We start from the raw sequence: 27,008 nt of genomic DNA, 5'->3' as shown, positions 1-27,008 counted from the left end.
GGAATTCTCCGGTTGGTTGTTTTCAGATACCAACCAAATATGGGGTTTTATAGAATGTTTTATAGAATGATTTTATTGAATGATTTGTTATTTATGACCCTACATGTTAAGAATCTAGCAGGTATCAATACGAGTTCCTTCGATCCTGCTCTATGGGGTGTATATAACAGATATGATGTTTGGAATGTAGCCATCTGGAATCCAATAACATTGTATTCCTGCAGCTTCCCAAAAGGCCAATTTGGTCACCGGAAATTGCTCTTATTTGTAACACTGGTGTGCTATAAAATTTGCTATATGTGTTACATTAGTTTGGCTTAAGGATGCTGATGCAAAATGTCGATCTGCTTATGTAAATTATTGACCTGTAATTGGTTGCGTCAGACCATTTGAGGTAACATATGCTCCTCCAATGCAATGTTTTTAAACTGGGGAGGATGACGCGCTGTCACAAGCCTGCAGCGCTATTGTGCCCTTACTTCTGTCCTAAGCCTGACATACCTACAGCGCTACTGCGCCCTCACTCCCCCCCCCCCCTTTTTGTCCGCCGGACAATAAAGTTTATTTTAGCTTCCTGGTCGCCAAGGCGACCTTTAGAGCGACGCTATAAGTTCCCCCTTACAGGCGTGAGACGTCATCTGACGAAGGCGCTGAGCGCCGAAACGCGTAATGACGTCACACGCCGATTGACACTCCAGCGACGCCCACCCACCAGTGAGAGGATTCCCAGTCATCGGAAACCGCGCTGCTGGCCACAGCGCGCCATCCCCCACTGCAGAGGCAAGCGGCTGGCAGTCCGCTGAGATGCGATTTTTATCACTCATGTTTGTGAGTATAACTTTTAATTGTTAATAAAAACTCCTACACATTTAATGCACTATGGCGCGCTTCATCTTCTTCTAGTACTTTTGCCAAATCACCCTTGTCGGAGCGCTGCGGGGTGCTGAATGTGAAAGGAGAGCCATCCTTTGAGTGTACAGCAGTCACGTGGAGCGCAGGATATCTTCGTGCTAACTATACAATTAGCTTGTCTATATATCTTATCTGAAGTTTAGATAGTTTACACAGCAAATCTAGCTGCAAACAGCTTTAATAGAAAATGATTATTTCTTCCTGTGATACAATGACAGCAGCCATGTTTTTGTAAACATTACACAGAAGCAGGCGAAAAAAGCCTAATCCCCCCCCCCCCCCTCCTCCCCTCTGCCTCTGAAATCAATGGCTAGTAACACCTCCTCCTCCTCCTGCCCAGACAGCTCCCATGAGCCCTTGCTACTGCCAAGGCTCTCTGCAAACCTGTGGACGTGGTTTATTTAGTTTATAGGGAATTGGAGTATTAAAACAAAAACAAAAAAAGTATTTGGCTTGAGGAATGCCCTATAAACGATAGGAAAGGAACACAATTATGCAATGAGTAAAAGTTCACCTCAGATCCACTATAAGTGTTTGGACATGCTGGTGAATTGGGATTGAACCTGCACATTCTGACGTGTGTGTATATACTCGTGCGCAGGTGATAGAATGTGGCAAGAAAAAACTTGCATGAGAAAAGATCAGACAGAAGAGCCATAGTACATATGTGTTCATTGATTTGGGTTCCCATCCAATCATCAGCCAGGAAATAATCAAAACGATCATTTGCCTGTAAGTTTGCCTGGGGGCTCTGCCTGTGAAGTAGGCTTAATTGTACAGTTTGGGTGTTTACAAGTTCTACACAGGATGTTAATGTGAGCATGTTTTACTGGAAAGGATGAGGAAGTGATAAACGCTAGACTACTGCTATTTCCCCATTCTCGTCCTGGCTTCTGTATTCAGCTTGCCAAACCAATCCTAATTGATCAATTCCCAGTGAGTCTCTTAAAGAGAAACTGCAGTGAAAATGTAATGAACAAAAGTGCTTCATTTTTCACAATAATTATGTATAAATGATTTGGTCAGTGTTTGCTCATTGTAAAATCTTTCCTCTCCCTGATTTACATTCTGACATTTATCACATGGTGACATTTTTACTGCTGGCAGGTGATGTCAGTGGAAGTAGCTTCTGCTTGCTTTTTTGGCAGTTGGAAACAGCTGTTATTTCCCACAGTGCAACAAGGCTCCCACAGTGTGATGTCAGCACCATGGTCCTGACATCACACTGTGGGAGGGGTTTCAACACAATATCAGCCATACAGAGCCCCGTGATGATCCGGACTAGATTTCTCATTGGAAAGGGGATAACGGCTACTGATTGGGATGAAGTTCATCCTTGGTCACGGTTTCTCTTTAAGCTCTTTTAGGCTGCTTACACACCAAGACGTTACAGGCGCACGTTAGTGCGCCTGTAACGCTCCCCCAACGCACAGCAATGTAACACAAGTGGGCTGTTCACACAGCCCACGTTGCGTTACATGTAACGCTGCACGTTCTCCGCAAAGTGCAGCATGCTACGGCGTTGGAGCGGCTATAGCCGCGTTAGACTGTTTGCACATGCGCAGTGGGGGGCGGAGAGGAGGCGGGGAGAGCCAGCTACAGTAGCCGCGCACATGGCTACTTAATATTCACTGCACTGGCGGGCGCTGATTGGCCGGCGGGACCACGTGATGCGGAGTGTCTCGCTCCGCATCACGTGGACCCGCTGGCCAATCAGCGCCACTCTGGGAGACATTATAGGAATCGAGCCGCCTAACGCGGCTCACTCTACCGTCGGCTCTTGCAGCACCATACGTTGTGTTAGGTGCACGTTATGTGACCTTAACGTGGCACCTAATGCAACGTCTTGGTGTGCAAGTAGCCTTAAGGAAGAAAAAAAAAACAAAAAACAAAGTACCAGAAGCCAGCATGATCTGGTATGTTAGGACTTAAAGGGGCACTATGATTATTACCACAAGCCTCAACTGCAGCACATGCACAGCTGCATTCCATTAATGATTACCACAAGCCACAACTGCAGCACATGCACAGCTACAGGCCATTGATGACCAAAAGCCAGAACTGCTGCACCTTCACAGCTGCAGTCCATTAGTGATTACCATAAGCCACACCTGCAGCACATGCACAGCTACAGTCCATCAGTGATTGCCACACCTGCAGCACATGCACAGCTGCAGTCCATCAGTGATTACCACATGCAACACCTGCAGCACATGCACAGCTGCAGTCCATCAGTGATTACCATAAGCCAGAACTGCTGCACCTTCACAGCTGCAGTCCGTCAGTGATTACTATAAGCCAGAACTGCTGCACCTTCACAGCTGCAGTCCATTAGTGATTACCATAAGCCAGAACTGCTGCACCTTCACAGCTGCAGTCCATTAGTGATTACCATAAGCCGCACATGCACAGCTACAGTCCATCAGTAATTACCACATGCCACACCTGCAGCACATGCACAGCTGCAGTCCATCAGTGATTACCACAGCTGCAACACATGCACAGCTGCAGTCCATCAGTGCTTACGACAAGCCACACCTGCAACACATGCACAGCTCCAGTTCATTAGTGATTACCACAAGCCAGAACTGCCGCAACTTCTCAGCTGCAGGGCTGTGGAGTCTGTACAAAAATTTTCCGACTCCTCAGTTTATGAAACTCCGACTCCGGGTACCCAAAATTGCCCTGACTGCCCGACTCCGCCGCATTATTCTAATATTTAACAGGGCTGTGGATTTTGTACAAAATAATCCGACTCCTCAGTTTATGAAAATAACGACTCCAACTGATGCGGCTCGATTGATAAGATCCAACAGGACGGATCTTGCTTCCGCCGATTCCCTGCTCGCTCCCCGCGAGGGGACAATGGCAGGGAATCGTATGCAGCGCACGCGTGGCGAGTGGGGACGCGCGGATACGCGGAAGAGGCGATCTGGCGGCTAATCGAGCCGCCGGATCACAGCCTCATCTACGCGTGTAGAGGAGGCTTAAGACTCCGGGTGCCCAAAATTGCCCCGACTCCAACTCCGGCTTCACAGCCCTGCTCAGATGCAGTCCATTAGTGAATACCATAAGCCACAACTGCAGCATGTGCACAGCTACAATCCATCAGTGATTACCACATGCCACACCTGCAGCACATGCACAGTTGCAGTTCATTAGTGATTACCACAAGCCGCCAGTCAATAAGATGAGTATATATTTCGGAGCAGTGCTTTTCAGCGCTGCTAGATTTGGGCGCAGCCAGCGCCGCCATAGACTGTAATGGGAATCAGTCTATAGCGGCGCTCAGTGAGGAAGGTCGGCTCCGTCAGAAGACGGAGCCGAAGTTGCTTAAAAAACACAATAATTCGGCCTCCAGCAATCGCTGGAAGCCGAATTATTTCATTCCCCCACTATCCATGTCGGCCTGGAGGGGGAATAGTAATTAAAACGCCCCGGACTTGTGCAGAAGCAGGACCAGCCATTTAACAGCTGGATCCTGCGCCCAAGTCTACCAGCGCCGTATTCAAATGTACGCATATATTTGGTTGTATGCGGGCTATCGCTGCAGATTCTACCTGGAGTCGGTCTCAGTGGAATTAGGCCCTAAGATTTTATATATTTTTTTTTTAGATCTGTATCTAAATATGGGTTTAGTGTGTAGGCTAAGCTCAGACACCTATTTATGCTGTGGATGTGTTAATGGTGCCTGCGCCCCTGACCTGGCTTTCAGTGCTACTGTAAGCACCTTCCTATTTGGTCTAGAGAAAGAAGCTTATTCTAAAGTAGTCACATGACCACATCCATTTTGGTGCACTACTTGAATATTCTTTGTGGGCTGCAATGTCGGAATATTTCTAAAGCTAGCCATACATGGCATAATTGGAAAGCGACTGATTACATTATGATTGGAAATGGATTAGGCAGTAGTGATCAGATGATCACTTTGCCACATGATTAAATCTGCTGGAAATTGCACCCATGTATGTGCTGTTGGTGGGGTTTATGAACAAGAGTGATATTAGAAGTAAAGACTGCAAAACTGACGGAGGCCATTGTATCCTGCTTTCAGTTCAGTCAGAAAATGGCAGTGAATTGTGTACTGGCAGATTTCATCTTATTACAGTGGTTCTCTCCCCTCCCCTCGGGAGTAAAGTATTAGTTGTGGGTGATTAAGAGCGTGACAGGTGTGCTTTATTTACACCTGTGTCCAGGAGACCTTAACCAATCCCATGGGCTTTCTGGGCTGCTGTATTAAAATCCATAGAGCTTCTGCGGGTTTCTTAACCACCTATACATAATACTTTAGAAGTATGAATTTAAAAATGGCGAGTTAAGAGATATGATAGTCAGGGGCCGAGCAATCAAAAGTAAATGCGTCACTTCATTCATCAGAATGCTCTGTGCTGTACAGTGTACTAGCTACATATACTATAAATGTGCCTATTATACTATAAACATGCTTATTATACTATAGGCAGCCAGTGCCCAGATATGTTGAGTAATCTGCCCATCATGTCTTTTCTGAAAATGACTTACAAATCAGAATGTGCTTTCTGAAATAAAACACCTGTGCTTTTGACTGTTTCCAGTTAGATTACATTCACAGTGACACATTGCAGTATATTATGTCGGATAATAGAATCACATTGGTAACACAATGCAAATACCAGTATATTGTAATGGTGCGTTCATATCGAAGCATTAGTAGTGCAGTACGGTGGAATCGATTGCAGTAACGTGATGTATGCAGTGCGGTACTACATAACTTAACAGTTTCAGTGATGCATATATTGCAAAATATGGGTGAAAGAGGCGCCCTGGTGTGTATAAAATATTTTAAAAACAAAAGAAAGGGAGGTAGCTCACCTCAAATAACAATCTGTAACAACAAAAGATTTTTATTAAGCACAGGCAACGTGTTTCACGGGTCTAAGCCCGCTTCCTCTGGCCAATAACAGTACCAAATGGAAAAACCTCATTAGCATGAGGGGCCTCTAGATTTAGACATATTACCGTATTGGGCTCCCATTCTTTTTGTGTTTCCTGTGTCTTTTCTCCAGGGTGTCAAGACACCCCTACCATACCACATATATTGCAAGGATCGGCACCACACACTGTAGAATAAATAGCTCAAATACTTTATTCAGTCATAAACAATGACAGCAACGACAGCCCGCTGTTTCGGCCTGACTGGCTTTTCTTAAGTTGCCACAAATGTCAAATGCACAAAACAAAAATCACCCTTTTTAAATATCCCAAACCACACCCACAAGGGTGGCTGACTGCTCTACGTATTAATAGTGTGTGGTGGGGACTTTGCTGTATGTGATTCCTTGGTACAGGGGTGAGGATCTTGGCACGCACTTAAATTATCTACGCCTAAGAAGTGTGCGCTCCTGGATCCACGTTTCCCCAGTGGTGCATATATTGTATGTGCTGTATACGTCACTGTATGCGTTGCAATGCACACAATGTGTGATGTGACATTTCCTCTCCGTTGCAATCCTATACGCACTGCAGTGTGTCACTGTGAATGTAATCTTATTATATGCCACTCTCTACTGCAATAGAAAGTAATCAGGTTTCCTGTCTGTTTGGCTTTATAGAGTCAGAAGTTGTGTTGCTACATTGTCATCCGTAGTTATCCCTTACAGTGGTCAACTTCTGTTCTTATTTTACTCAACCATATTGAAAATAAACCAGTCTACCAGGTCAACCATTTTGTTTGAATGAACAAGCTGTCTAAGATGGGTAACAATGATCAAAATAACAGAGGCGCCAACAAAGGATAGAATACACTAAGTACAGATCATTTTAATCTTTTTTAGTGTATTTTATCCTTTGTTGGCACCTCTTAACCCGAGTGGGGTCAGATCTAATCTCACCACCTGCCTATACAGTGGTTGCCTTTGGGGTAACTTATGTCTGTGAGTATTAGGCTGGTTTCACAGTGGGACGTTACAGGCGCACGTTAGAGCAGCCTGTAACGCACCCCACTGCACAGCAATGAAAAATCAATGGGCTGTTCACAGTGCCCACGTTGCGTTACAGTGTAACGCTGCGCCATAATATAACGTACTGCATGCAGTACTTTGTAAGCGGCAGAGCCGCGTTAGACTGTTTGCGCATGCTCAGTAATGTTGGGCAGGAGCGGAGAGCGGCCAGGCACATGGCTAATATTCACTGCACTCAGTGACGTGCAGTGTTTACTTCCTGTGCGGCGATTGGCCGGCGGGACCACGTGATGCCGCATGCGTCCAAGAGTGCGCATCACGGACGCCAGAGTGAGCTGCACAACGCGGCTCACTCTGACGTCCAAAGCAGGGAGCGCCAGGCGTTGCGTTAGGGGCACGTTATGCGACCATAACGTCCCCTAAAACGCAACGTCCTGGTGTGAAACCAGCCTTACTCTCCAAGTTGTCATACAACATCCCCTATTTCGATTCCATGCTTTTCCATAGTGCCTTTTGTAAAACGCATTGGGCAAGTAACATCATTAAAGTGGACCTGAACTCAGAACTCCTCTCTGCTCTAAAAGATACACAACAGCATAATAACCTTTAAACAAAAAACATTTCTTTATTACACCTGATACAAATCCTAAAATACATTTGCACAATTTATACTTCCTAATTCATGGAAGCAGTCATATTGTTTAAAGCCTGTGCTTTCAAATGGGCTTATCTGCCATAGGCAGTCATGTGACACACGGGAGGATCAAACTACAACTTGTGATTAGACACACATGAAGGGGATTTAAACAGGCTAAACTATCTAAATACATACAGGGTTTATTCCTCTACTTTTTCCTTCTGTCCTGTGCAAGCGTTCAGGTCTATTTTAACTATCGTTCAGCTAGGCTTTACAATCTTATTCTGTATACACACCAAGCAATTTTCCTATCGGGTCAATGGACATGCCAGAAATTATCAATCCAATCTGCTTCTGATCGAGAAAGGGATCAATGTTGTGCAGTGCTGATCTCAAAATCAATCCCTTTCTCAAACAGAAGCAGATCGGACATGCTGGAAATTATCATTCTGTTGACCTGATGGGAAAATTGCATGGTTAGTGTACAACATTCTGTCCCGTTTACAATCTATACTGGCTTATCTCTGGTTGACAATCTTATTTTATAATCTTATATCAGGTTTACAGTCTGGATTTACTAGTGTATGTCCAGTTTTTCAAGGGCCAGACTTTTTTGGGGTGGGGCCAGTTAGCCTGTAATTATGCCTTCAAGGCGTGGGAGGTGTCCAGAATAGCAAAGGTAAAACCACACAAATTAGGAGAGCCTGAAAAAAGCAAGCACCTTGTGCCAAGTCTCATTAAAAAGTTCGCACTGTGGCTGTAAGGAGATTTTTTCAAACTTCAGGTATATGTATTTTTTTCGCCTGCATTTGTATAAGACCATGACAAGGAAAATTATCACTCGACTGGCTTCTACTTTTATGGGTTGTGGGGAGAGATGAAGTTGCATGTTTAGGATTGTCTCTTGAGTTAGACTTCAATCAGATTTGCTAACCTGCAGATACAATCTTTGTTGCACTGCATTTTGTGAGCTTTCAACTCAATGTTCATTTTTTGCTTGGTTGTAGGAACTGCTTCACGATGACCTCTATTCCAGACTTCTACAGAGGGAAGAATGTGCTCATCACAGGAGCCACCGGCTTCATGGGAAAGGTCCTCCTGGAGAAGCTGCTCAGGTCCTGTCCGGGTACTAAAGCAGTTTATGTTCTGGTCAGACACAAAGCCTCCCAGAATCCACAGGAAAGGGTTGCCGAAATGATGAGCTGTAAGGTGAGTCATGAAGTGATGACTTATAAATGATGATCTCTCAAACTACAACTCTGCAAATTACTACAGATAACTGTGAGTAGGTTTCTGAGCGACAGTCTTCTGGGAACAAATGCAGACATCTCCTCATAGTAAATAGTTGGGTCAGCTGTAGGACACTAGAATTTAGAGCTTTAGGTCTGGGACCCACTAGCAGTACTTTTTCTAATTGCTTGTGATTTTTAAAGCTTATGTACTGCTATGGGGGATTTTTCAAAAATCACATCATTTAAGTGGGATCACACACATAGCATTACATTAGCAGGAGCTTTTCAAATCACATGTGCTTACCAAAGCAATGCTAGTGGGCCCCAGGCCTGAGTCTTTGATTAATCCGAGCAACTTTATTTTTTACTGCTAGACAGCATTGGGAAATAAAATAAGCTTTGTTAGGTTTTCATTGATATGTCTCCCCATTTTAGTAACTTTCTGGCACTGTAACCTTTGGCTTAAATACAGAGTAAGGTAATTTCCAGAACTGTATTTTTCATTTTTGGTTTAGTTCGGTTTTCACAGAAACTGACTGTATTGATAAACCTCAGTACAATGAACAGCCAGTTATTCTCAGATCGGGATTCCAGTTGTGGGGGTAGCTGTGCATTGCATTGCCTGCCTTGATCTGATTGAGAATTACATTGGAATGCTTTCCCTGCTAGCTTCGTATGGCGTGATTTTGTACATAATGACACAATAACGATAGTTTTTCTGGCAAATTGATTGAAATGACCAATTTCTACTACGATTAGTGATCACATTCTCTGAGATCTGCCAAGCAGCATATATTGTTTTATGGAGCAGAGAAGCAGAAACTTTTTCTACCTAAAGTAAATTCGTTAAAGTGAACCTCCAGAATAAAAATCGACTCAGCAGCACTGAAAAGGCCTGGTGTTTAACAGTTTCACAGCATCAGAACTTTGTTTCTCTAATACAAGCCTCATTTTTAGCTGCAAAGAGAAAACTGCCCGGGCATTTTTCCCCTGATCCTGTGCAAAGCATGATGGGATTTCTGATGTTTTTCTCGTTCTGCTGTTTTTTCTTTTTTTTTTTACATTTTGAATTTGAGATTTGAAGCCTAGGGTGTGCAGCTGGGAGGGGTGATCAGGACACAGGACAGTTGGAACTGTGTCTCCTGCTCCCTGTCACCTCCTTTCAACTAAAAAGATGGCTGCCCCCATGACAAAGATGGCAGCCCCCATGAATCACAAACATTTACCTGTTCTTTTAGAACAGGGTGGGTAAGAGATTATATTACCTATCTATTCTAATGAACATAGCTAATGTAACTTAATGACAGTATGTTTGTTTAGGCTGAAGTTCCCCTTTAAGGAGAGTACACCCATGCAATCTGATTGGGCTGTTTTGCCACTCCCAAGTAGTATGAGAGCTTACCTGCACAATCTGTTCTGTATTGTAAATGTGTTGGGCCTCATTCTACATGGAAGTGGTAAAGTTGGCCAAACAAATTTGAATGAGTCTATGCAGCTTTGCTCCCATAATCCGTCATTAAAAATGAGCTGCACAGAAGCCAGAAGCTGTTCTGGAACAAACGCCCGCAGTGCTTAGCAAATTAACAGCAAGTAGACAATGTGATGTCAGCAAGTATCTGGGGTTGCTTTTATAGTATCTATTCATAAATTAAGGTAGGAAATCTAAAGTAATCCTTGTTGAATTTCCTGAAATATATATCTCTGTACAGACAGCATTGCTTTTCATCAACAGCATTGGAATTGTTTCTTTACAGGAAATATAAAGGAAACCTAAAATGAAGAGAAAAAAAAAGTAACTTACCTGGGGCTTCTACCAGCTCCCTGCAGCTACGCTGTGCCCACGCCAGGACAAGTGTTTCATTTTAGGCGACTTAGCTGGTTGATGGCTACTGCGTCTGATTGATCACACTCCCGTCGCCTGGAGCATGATCGAGGATGCAGGCGCAGTAGCCATCAACTACTTCAGTTGCTAAAAATGAGTCGCTGGAGGGGGGGGGGGGGGGGGGGGGCTGGTTTGTCTCGGCGTGGGCGCAGGGCAGCTGCAGGGGGCCGGTGGAAGTCCCAGGTAAATTTTTCTTTTTTTTTTTTTTTTTTTTTCTTTTTCTTTTTCTTTTTTTTTTTTTTTTTTTGGGGGGGGTGTTTCGCTTTAGGTTCACTTTAAGGTTAATACATATCTATGTAGAGCAGGGGTCAAACAAAAAAAATGGCCTAAAATTGAACACTGGGACCAAGACACGGGCCACCCTCAATGTCTAGTGGCCACCTCCCTCCCTTATAAAAGTTCCCTGGTTTCTAGTGGCCCCCCTCCCTCCTATATACAGTTCCCTGGAGTCTAGCGACCCCTCCCTCCCATATACTGTTCCCTGGAGTCTAGCGACCCCTCCCTCCCATATACTGTTCCCTGGAGTCTAGCGACCCCTCCGTCCCATATACTGTTCCTTGGTGTCTCGCGGCCCCTCCCTCCCATATACTGTTCCCTGGTGTCTAGTGGCTCTCCTCCCTCCCCTTTACAGTTCCTTGGTGTCTAGTGGCCTCCCTCCCCTTTACTCTTCACTGGTGTCTTGTGCTTTCCATCTTCCTCCCCCATATGCTTGTGCTTTCCATCTTCCTCCCTCCCCTTCCCTGTGGATCTAGGGCTTCACCCCCAATATAGCTTCCCTTGTGGTCTACAGCAGGCTAAACATTATGCAAAGTGGGGAAACCACCTGCGGGCAAAATTTGATACGTCTGTGGGCCACTTCATTTAGTGAGTTAACAGTAGGTAGCAAAAGTGATTCTTCCCTTCCTATTTTCACTAGAAAAAGGATAACGACTGTCTGCCATCAATACTCAGCAGTGCAGTCCGGTGTCCAACACAAAAATGAGAATAGCATAATTATGTTTTAATGATGCTGCTGCTAGGATAGCCTACTTCCCTCCTCTCTTGAGGGGCTTATTTATAAACCAGATTGGACACTGAAAACAGCGGAGGGTGAGATGCAGCTTATTATTGTTCCTCCCCTCTCATACCGCTGTTATTGATGGTGCTGCTGAACCACCCTGCCTTTTAATGACTCCACTCACACCTCGGGCCCGACATAGCTGACAGCTAAATCAGTGCAGTGTTCTCTCCAGAAATTTTTTTCAGCCGGATGGAATGAAAAAGGGGCTGGGTGCGGCACAACGGGTATGCAGTAGTGCTTCAACTCTGCTTACAACAACATGGCAAGTGGTTGAGGAGGTGAGCTGATGACAGCTGGGTGCTCACCAAAATTAGCCGTGTGGCATGAGAAAGTAGCCGGGTGGGGCGATATGACAGAATGCAGGGCCGGCACTTCTCTGCTTAAAGGAGAGGAGGTGGTGAGCCGATGACAGCTGGGTGCTGACCAAAATTAGCCGGGTGGAGCACCCGGCAAAAAGAGCCCTGGCAGAACACTGCAGTGTTATACTGGGTACACAAGGTACGGTTTTCCGTGCGACTTTTCCGGCCCGATTGTTTTTTCTGCTCGATTCTCTTATCTGTATTCGTTTTTCTTTTTCCATTCATTGCTATGAGAAATCAAGCGCAGAAACCATCAGGAGCAATGTCGGACATGACGGATTTTATCTATCGGATCCATCTATAGCATGGTAAATCGTACCTTGTGTATTAGGCATTAGACTGAGGTGGTTTGTAGTGAATGTGACGGTATGGATGTGATTTTGTGAATCATTGATTATGGGGGTGCCTCGTTGACAATTGGGCAGGTTATAGGCTTATGTGTATTTTCATGTACCTTCACTTTGGTGTTCTCCACACGTGGTTTTTTATGTGCAATAATAAAAAAGAATTAACTCTGAGAGCCAACCATGACTTTATGTTCCACACAACACAGAAATGTGCCCTAAATGTAATAGGAACGATGGAATGTGGCACTGGCTTCTAGATGCGGGTACCGTATTTTGGTAGGAAACATTGCTAACCATTAACAGCATACTAAAGATTACTCTGGTCATTTATTGCTGTGCATTGCAGAGGAGACCGTGCCAAACAGTTACCAGCAGTTTCTTATCAAGATGCTGAGGTACTATGCCAGAGCCGAAGTATTACGCAACTGGAAATGAACCAACAATTCTACTATAACAGCATGGGTTACAGCTATAAACTAGGCCTTTCCATTACCCAAAGTAATTGATTATGTAAAACTGCTCTATGGAGTAAAATATATTTTCTAAGGCCCCATACAAACGCTTAACAGCTTTCTCTTATGCAGCACAATTATCAAACAACTTTTGTTGTGAAACAACCTGAAAAAGTTGCTTGCTATTGTTCAAACAACTGATAAGACGTCAATCCAACTGTTGGATTGACGTCTTATCAGTTGTTTGAACAATAGCAAAATACTTTTTCTGGTTGTTTCAACTTGTTTCACAACAAGTTGTTTGATAATTGAGCTGCATAAAAGACCGCTGTCGAGCGTGTGTATGGGGCTTAAGGAAACCGTACTTGGATCAATGATTAGTGTAGTTTTGCAGTCAGATTTGGATGCCCTGGAGGTGCGTAGGGGAAAGGGCTGCTGACTTTTCGTGTTCTATTTTCTTTTGTCTGTCCTTCTTGGCAATCTTGTCTCTGCCCTTTTTTTTTTTACGTTCGTGCCTTAGATAAGAAGCCGTATGCAGCTGCTAACTGATATATGACAAACAGGTTCTGTGATTGGAATTTAGTAATGTTCCAGCAGCTGCTTGCTTTCAGCCACGTGGAACTATCTCTTTGATGTGGCATATGAGAGCTTTGTGTGCATGTGAATAACTATATGAAGACTTTTTCGGCTCTTTACCATTATTAACAGTGAATAAGAAATGGGCTAAAGTTGGAAAGTACATAAATGTGGATTTTTTTTTTTTAAGTTGCAGTCTGCAGCACCATTCACTTGATGGGCCCTCTGATGTTCTATACAAAGTCGTGAACTCTGCCAATTTATAAAGTGGTGGTCCGGCAAATAAGTGCATACGGGTCACAGAAACTGAAACATACGGCCGGGCGGCAGTTAACAGTTGGGAATGTGCTGTCATGTCTTCTGAAACCATGGCACTTTCATGGCAATCACTGATGGACTAGAAGATATAGTCCCTAATGAGACCCTTCATTTTCAAGTGTTCAAAAGAGATGTGACGTTCAGAGATATGTATTTGAGCAGAGATACATAAATACACTCACCTAAAGGATTATTAGGAACACCACACTAATACAGTGTTTGACCCCCTTTCGCCTTCAGAACTGCCTTATTTCTACCTGGCATTGATTCAACAAGGTGCTGAAAGCATTCTTTAGAAATGTTGGCCCATATTGATAGGATAGCATCTTAATAGGATAGCATCTATTTGGTTAAGATCTGGTGACTGGGGGCCATTTTAGTACAGTGAACTCATTGTCATGTTCAAGAAACCAATTTGAAATGATATCAAGCTTTGTGACATGGTCCATTATCCTGCTGGAAGTAGCCATCAGAGGGATGGGTACATGGTGGACATGAAGGGATGGACATGGTCAGAAACAATGCTCAGGTAGCCCGTGGCATTTAAACGATGCCAAATTGGCACTAAGGGGCCTAAAGTGTGCCAAGAAAACATCCCACAGACCACCACCACCAGGCACACTGGTAACAAGGCATGATCGATCCATGTTCTCATTCTGTTTATGCCAAATTCTGACTCTATCGAGACTCATCAGACAAGGCAACATTTTTCCAGTCTTCAACTGTCCAATTTTGGTGAGCTCGTGCAAATTGTAGCCTCTTTTTCCTATTTGTAGTGGAGATGAGTGGTACCCGGTGGGGTCTTCTGCTGTTGTAGTAGCCCATCTGCCTCAAGGTTGTGCGTGTTGTGGCTTCACAAATGCTTTGCTGCATACCTCTGTTGTAACAAGTGGTTATTTCAGTCAACTTTGCTCTTCTATCAGCTTGAATCAGTCGGCCTATTCTCCTCTGACCTCTAGCATCAACAATTCATTTTCACCCACAGGACTGCCGCATACTCAATGTTTTCCCTTTTCACACCATTCTTTGTAAACCCTAGAAATGGTTGTGCGTGAAAATCCCAGTAACTGAGCAGATTGTGAAATACTCAGACCGGCCCCTCTGGCACAAACAACAATGCCACGCTCAAAATTGCTTAAATCCTCTTTCCTATTCTGACATTCAGTTTGGAGTTCAGGAGATTGTCTTGACCAGTACAACACCCCAAAATGCATTGAAGCAACTGCCATGTGATTGGTTGATTAGATAATTGCATTAATGAGAAATTGAACAGGTGTTCCTAATAATCCTTTAGGTGAGTGTATGTTAATAAAACAGTACATATAGAGTGTAGTGACCGCAGACTACTTGTGTGAATACATATATCAGTGCCATATGGTGAGTTGGGCATCAGGTAGTGCCGATAATGAAAATATCAGTAACAATATTACAGGTGTTTTAGTATAGACGTACCTAGTACCATGCTCTTACAATAACTCCCTCCACCCCTCTTATGCCGAAAAATACTCCCCTTCCTAATGCCTAACACTAACCCTTCTTCCCCTGCCCAACACTAATTTTCACTCCTAATGTATTACACTGACACTTCTCCTAATGCCTAATGTTAACCTCCCCTCCTTTTATTTAACTCTAACCCTTCTCCTTATGCCTAACACTACGCCCCTCCCCCCCATGCCTAACACTAACCCCCCACTCCTCATACGGCTATTGGAACTACCAGCTGATCTGCTTATATTGGGCCATTCCATTCCTGAACCCCCTCGCCACCCTTTTCTTGATAACTGCTTAAAGAGAAAAATCAGTGAAAATAATGTAATAAAAAGTGCTTCATTTTTACCATAATTATGTATAAATAATTTAGTCACTGTTTTCCCATTGTAATATCTTTCCTCTTCCTGATTTACATTCTGACATTTATCACATGGTGACATTTTTACTGCTGGCAGGTAATGTCAGAGGGAGTAGCTGCTTCTTGCTTTTTTGGCAGTTGGAAACTGCTGTAAACAGCTATTTCCCACAATGCAATGAGGTTCACAGACCGGAAACTGTCAGGGCCATGGTCCTGACATCACACTGTGGGAGGGGTTTCACTACAATATCAGCCATACAGAGCCCCCTTATGATCCGTTTGTAAACAGGAATATATTTCTCATGTAAAAGGGGGGTATCATCTACTGATTAAGATGAAGTTCAATTCTTGGTCAAGGTTTCTCTTTAAGTCGGTGCCCAAATGAACTGTGTAGCTTCTTACTTTTTAATGTGATCTGCGATATTGTGCCTTTACTTGGGAGAAACCTGCTCAGTGTGCGTAGTTATGGGTCAGCTGAGTTCAGCACAGTTACTTCTGGATTTTTCAGCTGCCTATGACTTATGTTCTCTGAAGGTATCTGTATTTATAGTTGTAAGTTACTATTGCTGACCTACTGAGAATTCTGCATATGGGACTATCTGGCTTCAGTACATTCATGCAGCCGGTGGAAACAGAACTCTTATGTATTCGTTTAGGCCAGGGGTCGGCAATCCGGTGCTCCAGAGCCGCATGTGGCTCTTCTTCACCTTTGCCGTGGCTCCGGTAGTGTGTGTCAGTGATGTGTGCCGCCGCTGGCCGGCAGCCTATCAAAGAGGCCGCCGGACTGGTGCACTGCAGTGCAGGGCTTCGGGCGGCCATTTTCCCGTAGCCCTGCAGTGTAATGCAGGCAGGACGTGACGTCGGGAAGGAAGAGGATCGTGGGAGTTGCGCGCCACAAGGAGGTCGGGACTGGAGGTTGGGACAGGAGGTCTTCTGACTAGGTGAGTAAATGGGTTTTTCTTTTCATATCTGCTGAAGGATTGTGCATATTGGGGTCAGATCTGCTGAAGGATTGTGCATATTGGGGTCAGATCTGCTGAAGGATTGTGCATATTGGGGTCAGATCTGCTGAAGGATTGTGCATATTGGGGTCATATCTGCTAACGATTTGTGCATATTGGGGTCATATCTGATCCTGTATGGTAAGAAACAATATATGCAGTGTTAGATTTGTTTTATAATGGTTTTGCGGCTCCCAGTTTTTTTTTCTCTTTTCGGAAACTGGTCCAAGTGGCTCTTTGTCTTAAAGGTTGCAGACCCCTGGTTTAGGCGTAGGGATTCAAGAGTTTTGAAGTATGACCGTCAGTAGTGGCTGCCTCAGTATTTCACTGACACCGTATATCTACTAGGCTCAGTTGGTTCGATTACAATGGAATCCACAGCACAGAAGCCAGGACATATCCAAGTGGGGCTCATTAGGCCTGATTTACTAAGTAATGTATAAGCATCTTCAGTGGGGAATATCCTAAATGATCCAGTAACCTCAGATGGAATGCTCCCTTCCCCTTATGTCAAAGGTGATGCCCTTAAAGAGAATCCAAGGTGGGATTTAATTATGTTAGTGGAGCACAGAGGCTGGTTGTGCACACTAACACCAGCCTCTGTTGCCCCATGGTGTGCCTCCAGGACATACCCTTCCGCGCCGATATCCCCTCCGCAGTGCTAGAGACATGCAGCGTGTCGCCAGCACAATGTTTACCTATGCCTGTCTGTTAGCGCCGCTCCTCCGCCTCCTCTGTATCGGCGCTACCCACCTGCGTCCCTTCCCTCCCGCTGATTGGAGGGAAGGGACGCGGGCGGGTATCGCCGATACAAAGGAGGCAGGGGAGCGGCGCTAATAGACAGGCATAGGTAAACATTGTGCTGGCGACCCGCTGTGTCTCGCTAGCCCCAAGGTATTCTGTTAGGTGTATGACGAGTTCATAGAAGATTTTATTTTTTGTCAAAAGTTAGCGGAAATTGATTTTTATTGTTTTTTCACAAAGTGTCATTTTTCACTAACTTGTGACAAAAAATAAATTCTTCTATGAACTCACCATACTCCTAACAGAATACCTTGGGGTGTCTTCTTTCTAAAATGGGGTCACTTGTGGGGTTCCTATACTTCCCTGACATTTTAGGGGCCCTAAACCATGAGGAGTAGTCTAGAATCCAAATGCCTCAAAATGAACTGTGAATAGGACGTTAGGCCCCTCAGCGCACCTAGGTTGCAAAAAATTGTCACATGTAGTATCGCCGTACTCAGAAGTAGTATAATGTGTTTTGGGGTGTATTTTTACACATACCCATGCTGGGTGGGAGAAATCTCTCTGTAAATGGACAATTGTGTGTAAAAAAATCGAAAAATTGTCATTTACAGAGATATTTCTCCCACCCAGCATGGGTATGTGTAAAAACACACCCCAAAACACATTATACTACTTCTTCTGAGTACGGCGATACCACGTGTGACAATTTTTTTGCAACCTAGGTGCGCTAAGGGGCCTAACGTCCTATTCACAGGTCATTTTGAGGCATTTGGATTCCAGACTACTCCTCATGGTTTAGGGCCCCTAAAATGCCAGGGAACCCCACACGTGACCCCATTTTAGAAAGAAGACACCCCAAGGTATTATGTTAGGAGTATGGTGAGTTCATAGAAGATTTTATTATACTACTCCTGAGTACGGCAATACCACATGTGTGGCACTTTTTTGCAGCCTAACTGCGCTAAGGGGCCCAAAGTCCAATGAGTACCTTTAGGCTTTACAGGGGTGGTTAAAATTTAGCACCCCCCAAAATGCCAGAACAGTAAACACCCCACAAATGACCCCATTTTGGAAAGTAGACACTTCAAGGTATTCAGAGAGGAGCATAGTGAGTCCGTGGCAGATTTCATTTTTTTTTTTTTTTTTTTTTTGTCGCAAGTTAGAAGAAATGGAAACTTTTTTTTTTTTTTTTAATTTTGTCACAAAGTGTCATTTTCCGCTAACTTGTGACAAAAAATAAAATCTTCTATGAACGCACTAGGTCTCTCAGTAAATACTTTGGGATTACTTCTTTCCAAAATGGGGTCATTTGGGGGTATTTATACTATCCTGGAATTTTAGCACCTCATGAAACATGACAGGTGGTCAGAAAAGTCAGAGATGCTTCAAAATGGGAAAATTCACTTTTGGCACCATAGGTTGCAAACGCTATAACTTTTACCCAAACCAATAAATATACACTGAATGGATTTTTTTTATCAGACATGTAACACAATAAATTTAAACAAAAATGTACCGTATACAGAAATTTTACTTTATTTGAAAAATGTCAGCACAGAAAGTAAAAAAAAATCCTTTTTTTGTCAAAATTCATGTCTTTTTTGATGAATATAATAAAAACTAAAACTCGCAGCAGCAATCAAATAGCACCAAAAGAAAGCTGTATTAGTGACAAGAAAAGGAGGTAAAATTCATTTAGGTGGTAGGTTGTATGAGCGAGCAATAAACTGTGAAAGCTGCAGTGGTCTGAATGGAGAAAAAGGCTCTGGTCCTTAAGGGGTAGAAAGACTGTGGTCCTCAAGTGGTTAAACATAGCGGTTTACCTGTAGCTTTAAAGTGGACCTGGACTCAGAACTTCCTCTCTGCTCTAAAAGATACACAACAGCATAATAACCTTTAAAGATTTTTTTTTTTTTTTTTACAGCTGATACAAATCTGACAAATAGGCAGTGTGATATACTTCCTGCTTTCATGGAGGCATACATATTAACATCTTGTGGCAGAGGAGGTTCCTGAGCTGACACAACTGATAGACCAAATTATGGTGGTGATTAGTCACAGAGGAGGGTGAATTAGACAGGCTAAACTCGTACATAAATACATTCACGGTGCATTTCTGTATTCAGGTCCACTTTCATTTATGTCACAGGTATGGACTGGCAGCAGAGGAAAGTGACATTCTTGCTGAAGCACCTATAAGGTTGTGGTGGGGGTGGATAAACAGGGAGCTGCTTGCCGTTCTCAGCAGAGCTTTGATACGATTTTTGTCCTCAAATTCCTTCTGCAGCAACAAAGCCATGTATGCTGATTTCCCCCCCCCCCCCCCCCCTTCCTCTCAGGAGGCTTTAGAAACAGCAGCAGAGCTTCTAGGCATTCTTCAGTATAAGGATGGTTAGTAAGCTGCTAATCTATGCAGATTGATCCATTTCTAGGTTGCATAAAAGTTGCATCATCACAGAATGAATAGTATCTCATTGACTATCCTTAGTATGTAATAAGCCGTCGGCAATGGCCAGCATCTGGTGCGCAGTCAAAGACGACAGATGCGACTCAACGCTGCAGCTGTTTGTCCTGCTCTGCTCTTTGCAGATCGCCGTATAGGGGCAGGATCAATAATCAAATGTTCTTATGTTTATCAGGGACTACTTTTATGTTTTCTGTGTAGAAATGTTTAGATGTTCAGTTGCCCCATTAGATCTTCTGTGAAATCTGCAAGCTGGTTGGCATGTTGCATGAGAGGATGTTGCGGTCCCTCCCGAGATGATGCAGCAGCTATTCCCTTGCTTGAGTTGTTTTTGTCTGCTTGGTTACCAGAGGGATGCAGCAGCAGAAACAAACATTTGCTTTCTGCCCTGGAGGAAGTACTGTAGCTGAATCATAATACAAGATTGTAGTGAAGCTTGTGGCGTTGGCCAGAGCAGCCAATCAGACTCTGGCAACAGGCTTTGTAAAATCTGAAGCATAGTTCCCCATAGCAATCCGCTGCCTTTCATTCTTAACTGGAGTGAGGAGATTACATGAGGAAACCAATGGCTAGGACAGCAGCAGTGCCAGTATTTATTTATTGTATTTATAAAGCGCCAACATATTACGCAGCGCTGTACATTCGTTAAGGTTACAGACAATATTTAGGGGTGACATACAGCATTAAGACAATACAGAAATACAAGAAAAACAGATCACACAGCACAGTATAAGTACAAGGTAATACTTAGTCAGTCAGTCACTGGATGGGAGCATGTAGATTAGGTAAGTCGATTTCACTCAGATCCATAGGATAGGTGTACGGTAATGGAGGTGTGTGAACAGGTAGGAGACATAAGGAGGACCAGGGCTGTGGAGTTGGAGTCTGAGTCGGAGCAATTTTGGGTACCCGGAGTCGGAGTCTGCGATTTTATAAACTGAGGAGTCTGAGTCGGATGATTTTTGTACAAAATCCACAGCCCTGGTAAGTATTAGACGTCGGAGTCGGAGCAATTTTGAGTACCCGGAGTCGGTGGTTTCATAAACTGAGGAGTCTGAGTTGGAGTCGGAAGATTTTAGTACCGACTCCACAGCTCTGAGGAGGACCTTGCCCAAAGGCTTACAATCTAGAGGGAGAGGTGGGGACATTGTTTTCCTGGCTTGTAGGACATTTAAACTAACTTGTGTAGGAATGTTCTGAATGCTCTCTGAAGCTCAGTTCACAAGTTTCTTGCGTAAACACTTTAATTTTGTCAAACACTGGCAAGTCACTCTAGGGATGTGTCGCTCTCACTTATTTAGTTCTAAGACTATGGAAGGAGGAATCTGGGTCAGGCTGGAGTACAGGGGATACTCAATTAGCAATTTGTCCATCATAATCGCAGGCAATAATAAAGATAATTTCTAAAAATAACTGGCCACTGGATTGCATTCTGATCACAGAAAGCAATGTGGTGCCTTTACTGTGACTAGACTTGCATGTTTAGTTTTAGTAAATGAAACCATGTTTCGTGTTATTACTGCAGGTTAGAAAGTGTAGTCACATGATTTGTGGCTCTAGTTCTATATTGCCTGACATGTGTCTCGTGAGTGACACCAGAGTACAGATATATTACTGGTCCTACCTACATCATGCCCACTTCCCCAATGTATTTTCATTCTTTTATTTTCATTGTAAGATAAATTAAAGTTCAGCAGACCTAAAATATCTACCTTTAAAATGTTAAGGCTAGGATTATCCATAAAGTTTTAGAACAATAGAGGAGTACAGATATTATCGTACTTATTAGGTGCCCATACACTTGCTCGATTTCATCCCCCGATTCGATCATTATGATGGAATCTGCAAAAATGTGGCCGGTTGTAATTTTGATCAATTTCTGAAAGGCTGGAAATGTCTCGCTGGGGCGCTCTGGTGCAGTGTGGTAGCAGCGTTCAATTGCACACTTAGGAAAAAGGTTTATGTTCTAATGCTGCTCTGTGTTCCTTGTCTCAGTCCAAACGTATCTCTACAACCTTCAGTAAAGTCATCTGACCTCTGCAGGGATTTCTAATCTGCATCTCGTTTTCAGCTGCCTATTTGTCATGGAGGAGAGGTTGTATAGCGGGCTGGTATGACTCATAGCCTGCAGCCGACATTGCGTCCGCGTCCCTGTTATTCTTTTCCCAAGACCTTTATCTGATACCAGCCTTTCACATGTAAAGCATTTGAAATGGTCAGTGTCCCCTATAGATTGATCCTAAATGGACAGCTAAGGTTGACCTTTATAACATTGATGATTAAATCCAAAACCATTAAAGTATCCAAATTCTGAATATGCTCTCATAGTCTGTCAGTTTACACACAATATTTGATGATAATCTTTACCCAGAATTGCCTCTACAGTTACAGTAAATGCTTCAAGCAAAACCATTTAAAGGTCAAAACTGAAAATTTAAGTAAATCTGTATTAAAAAAAAAAAAAAATCAAAATCAAATCAAGTGCAGAAATCCACATTTTTAAACCTACCCTGTACAATAAATAAGGTTACAGACACTGATAATTGGGGTGACAGACAATGCAATACAGGTAATAAGCAGTAAGGGCTGTTGGGACCCACTAGAGTATTTTTTTTTTTTTTTGGCAACATTTTGGGATTACTTTCAATCACTAGCGATTTTCCAAAACGCTTTGCCCATGTAAGTGGATGGAGCGGATCCCATTGGAGTGATTGCAATTAAGGAAATCGTGGGACAGGCATCATTTTGGGAGCGTTTCCATTCTAACGTTTTGTATAGGAGCAGGGAAATCTCTTTCAAAATTGCTTACTAAACACAACCACAAATCACTAGCGATTGCAATAGCCCTCTGTGGTCGATCCCAAGCCTTATGATGGGCTTATAATTGGCAGATAATTGGCTCGATAGATCATTTCCGACAGGTCCGATCTGATTTCGATCATTTTTTTTCTGATCGATTTTCTCATAGAAGTGAATGGAAATTGATCAGAAAAAGCATCGGAAAGTAAATCTGCCAAAAAAACTCGTGTATTCCCAGCATTAGACACACAATGCCAGATCATACACTGGAGTAGTAGTCCAAGTAATTCAGGTTCACACTATTCTGTGAGCAGGATGCACAATGAGCTAGGATACACAAGGAGGGAGAGCCCTGCCAAAGGCTTACAAGAAGGGAATGGCTTTTAGTTCCCCTGGTTCAGTGAGCTATTAGAAAATGTTTTCTTTTTGTGTAACCTTTATTACCAGTAAGTATAACAGAAGGCACTGTGATAGAGGCGTAGATTTGATAAGCAAAAGCTTACAAGCTTAATGGGACACACACCGTATAAAGCTGGCTATACACTATTCAATTATCACTCGATATAACAATCAACTATATAAGGACCATCTAAAGACCAACGTTGGGGATCAATCTGTGGATTTTATCCCTTAATCTTAATATCAAAATGTTTAAATCTACTTCAATTTACGGTTGATCTGAATTTTGGTCTCATTGAATGTCTAATTGGGCAACTTTTTTTTAATCTCTTCTTAGTTTTTACACCATTATATTTTGGATGGTGCAAATGTCCGTTTAGAGGAATATGGAGACTGACACATTTTATCCCACTTTTTAAAAAGACTTCATATATAATCATACATTCCAGAAAGGGGTGCACAGTCAGGAGTATTTAGTCTGCACTTCTCGTAATGGTTCCTGGCAGTCAGTAACAGTAATATTTTTCTTTAGGCTGGATGAATCCCTCACCTGGACAGAGTGATTTATATTAGCAGCTTCTACTGTAAGTGTTCTGGTGATGCATATAAATGCCTTACCACAGAGAGCAGTGCTGGATTTGGATGTTGTGTGATGTGATAATTAGCTGTTCATGGTTTGTTCATAGCTTTTATTCTTTACTCCTTATTGAAGTGGGAATGCTATTTCTTTTGATGTTGTCTTTGTAATGATAACGTTTTTTATTGGAGTGGATTAATGTAACCCCTGTAGGTTTTTCCTAGATGTAAGCCATGCTGAATAATACTTTGGAACCTCCAAAGGAATGATTTGTAGTGAATCCAGCAGTTTAAAGCATCTCTATTTCCAGTTTATGAAGCCTGTACTGAGAGATTTAGAGTGTGTAATCGATGACTCTCATATAACTTTGCTAGTTGCCCAGATGCTGTGTTAAGAGCATGAAGGCAGTGTTGGATCGCATGTAGCCAAATAAATCATCCCCTGATCTTCATTCTAGTACTGGGTAGTTAGTTTATCGTCATTTCTTATAAAATGGGATGACCTATATATCTGTGCATCCCCAAATATCCTGACCCAGCAGTGTTTAGAGGGAAAAATGATTGGTCAGATAGAACACTTGTCCTCTTTGAAAAGAAGGTGCCCTCAGCTTGTTAACTGTACTGACCATATCTCAGCAGCCATTGTGCGACCTGACATTAGTCTTGGCATTAAATAAAACTAGTATTTGTAGTTTATGCACAATTTCCTGGGCTTTTTTTTAGTCCTCATGTGGCAAGGAGCCTCCTACTTATCTTCTCACTCATAAGGCACTTTATGCAGCATATTTAAGCCTAGGAGAACTTCAACAACAAAGGCCTGATTCACAATACAAACACATAAATTATCCTACAAAAAGGACTAAAATATAACTTTTAATAAGATATATTCAATACAAATAGTGGCTACTATAAATCAACCAGAGACTGAAGAAAGCAAAGCTTAGGGTACTATGGTAAGTATATGTAGTATAAGAGGACTAGACCTCAAAACCCTTTAGCCTTGCAGAAATTTCTGCTAATCCTTTATACTACATATACTTACCATAGTACCGTAAGATTTGCTTTCTTCAGTCTCTGATTGATTTATAGCAGCCACTATTTGTTTTGAATATATCTTCTTAAAAGTTATACTTTAGTCCTTTTTGTAGGTTAACTTAGGAGAACTTCCTCAGGCTAGTATAGTTGAACGTTTAATTTGGCTTGGATTTTGTGTCTGTCTGGTGCTTAAATGCAGGGCTGTGGAGTCAGAGTCCAGGAGTCGGAGCAATTTTGGGTACCTGGAGTCGAAGTCGGTGGTTTCAATAAACTGAGAAGTCGGATGATTTTTATACCAACTCCACAGCCCTGCTTAAATGCTTGTGATCATACACAAAACAATCTTAACCCTTTGGAGACCGGCTGCCTAACCGCCCTTAAGTACCAGGCCATTATACAGTACCATCTCGTGTACTGAAGTCACATACATGAGGCAGGGTACAGGCGCCACTGAAGGTGGAAAGACACTAATGGAGGTGCGTGGCAAGTAGGTGAGTGGTTTCCGATCTCACCTCAAGCTTGGGGGGAGGGGCACATTGTATGGGACAGGGACCCGGTTTGTGGTGGGCAGGTAATAGATTGCACTTTGATCAGAGAGGGATCTCTCAGATGGTCGATCTGGTGGCCATCGACTAGTGTATGGCCACCTTTAGTTTTCAGAATTTGACTGGATTTTTGTCCTAGAATTGTATTGGCACTCAAATATCTGCATGTGACAACTGGGTTGTCGGCCTGTGGAGGAGATGGAGAAAATGCCTACAAGCTTTTACCTTTACCAGTTTGTCAACTTGACATTTCAAATGTGAAAACTGGGGAAGACATTTTTCAGGTCTTGCTCACAAGATGCACAGAGATGAGTGCTGTCGGCCAGACTTGATGAGAGCGAGATGACCTGGTTAGTTGGCTTTCTCTCCTCGACATTAGGATCTTTATCCTCATTCTTTTCTCTCTGGCTTGAAGAAGCTGATGAACTGGATTATCTAGTGACTGCCGTGTAGTGCTATACAGTGTATTCCATTATGTAACCGGTGTGTCAGCTCAGAAATAAATGTTCTAGAAATCCTTAGCTGTGCGCACATGTTAACCTTACTACTGATGAGTGTGTATATCTACAAGCGGGTGTGTGTGTGTGTGTTTGTTTCTTCCTCTTTTATGCATCGCTGGGCACATTACAAATTTAGTCAATTTTGTAAGTTGAACAGTCTTTACTCAGGAAACAGGATGTTTGAAAACATTACTTGTTGATAACCTTTTGCTTTTTATTTAAACAAAGGAACAAGTCAAATAGTTATGGCATCCGCAAAAGATTGACACCCTTACACTTGTCCAGTAAAAAATGTTTGTGTAAGGCCCCTGATCTTCATGTTCTGTCTAGGCGTTAATAGCCATTATAATTTTATAATTTGTCTCCTGTTTAAATCATTTTAATACTCCCAAGCTTTGGGTTGTCACTTAACAACCATCACTTTTGCTCTATGCAACTTAGTGAGGGTCTTAAAATGAACCTAATTGAAGCTCACAGATCCTGGGAAAAGCTAGCTCTCAATTGTGTGTCAAACATGACGGTGTTAACTCAGGGCCTGAGCCCACTAACACAGTTGTGTCCGCTTCTGTCTGCTTTTTAGCATCTGTAACATTGATGTGTAACTGAAAAGCAGACACAACTGCATCAGTGGGCTCAGGCCCTAAGGGAGCGGCTTTATTATGTATTTTAGAAAAACCTGTTTATTGGGGAATGTAGCAAGTCACTCGTCCCCCGAATTGGCTGCCAAACTGCAGTCTCTGTTGATTAGTGTTAGATGTAGGTAGGGCAAGGTTAGTGTTAGATGTAGGTAGGGCAAGGTTAGTGTTAGGTGTAGGTAGGGGGCAGATTAGTGTTGGCCATAGGTAGGGGGAGGTTAGTGCTAGGAGTAGGTAGGGGGCAGACTAGTGTTGGGTATAGGTGGGGGAGGGGGGGTCAGTGTTAGGTGTAGGTAGGAGCAGATTAGTGTTAGACATTGGTAGGGGGCAGGTTAGTGTTAGGTGTAGATAGGGGGCAGGTTAGTGTTAGGCATAGGTAGGGGAGGTTAGTGTTAGGCATAGGTGGGGGGGGGGGGGGTTAGTGTTAGGTGCAGGTAGGGGTAGATTAGTGTTAGGTGTAGGTAGGGGCAGATTAGTGTTAGGCATAGGTAGGGGGAGGTTAGTGCTAGGAGTAGGTAGGGGGCGGTTAGTGCTAGGAGTAGGTAGGGGGCAGACTAGTGTTGGGCATAGGTGGGTGGGAGGGGGTCAGTGTTAGGTGTAGGTAGGGGCAGATTAGTGTTAGGCATTGGTAGGGGGCAGGTTAGTGTTAGGCATAGGTAGGAGCAGATTAGTGTTAGACATTGGTAGGGGGCAGGTTAGTGTTAGGTGTAGATAGGGGGCAGGTTAGTGTTAGGCATAGGTAGG

The 27,008-nt window shown here is 43.2% G+C and overlaps 1 protein-coding gene across 4 annotated transcripts in view; it reads left to right on the top strand.

Annotated features, from left to right (window-relative positions):
• FAR1 (fatty acyl-CoA reductase 1) overlaps window positions 1-27,008 on the top strand; it is a 185,656-nt gene that overhangs the window by 68,510 nt on the left and 90,138 nt on the right. For all 4 annotated transcript variants that reach the window (XM_068261228.1, XM_068261227.1, XM_068261225.1 and 1 more), the window contains one exon: window positions 8,496-8,697. In XM_068261228.1, coding sequence (XP_068117329.1) covers window positions 8,509-8,697 — 189 coding nt within the window. In that variant the 5' untranslated portion in view covers window positions 8,496-8,508. The remainder of the gene's footprint in view (window positions 1-8,495; window positions 8,698-27,008) is intronic.

This window comes from Hyperolius riggenbachi, chromosome 11, assembly GCF_040937935.1.
Source record: "Hyperolius riggenbachi isolate aHypRig1 chromosome 11, aHypRig1.pri, whole genome shotgun sequence".
Lineage (NCBI taxonomy): Eukaryota > Metazoa > Chordata > Amphibia > Anura > Hyperoliidae > Hyperolius > Hyperolius riggenbachi.
Note: the sequence above shows the minus strand (reverse complement) of the source record. Positions and strands in the feature narration are given on the sequence as shown.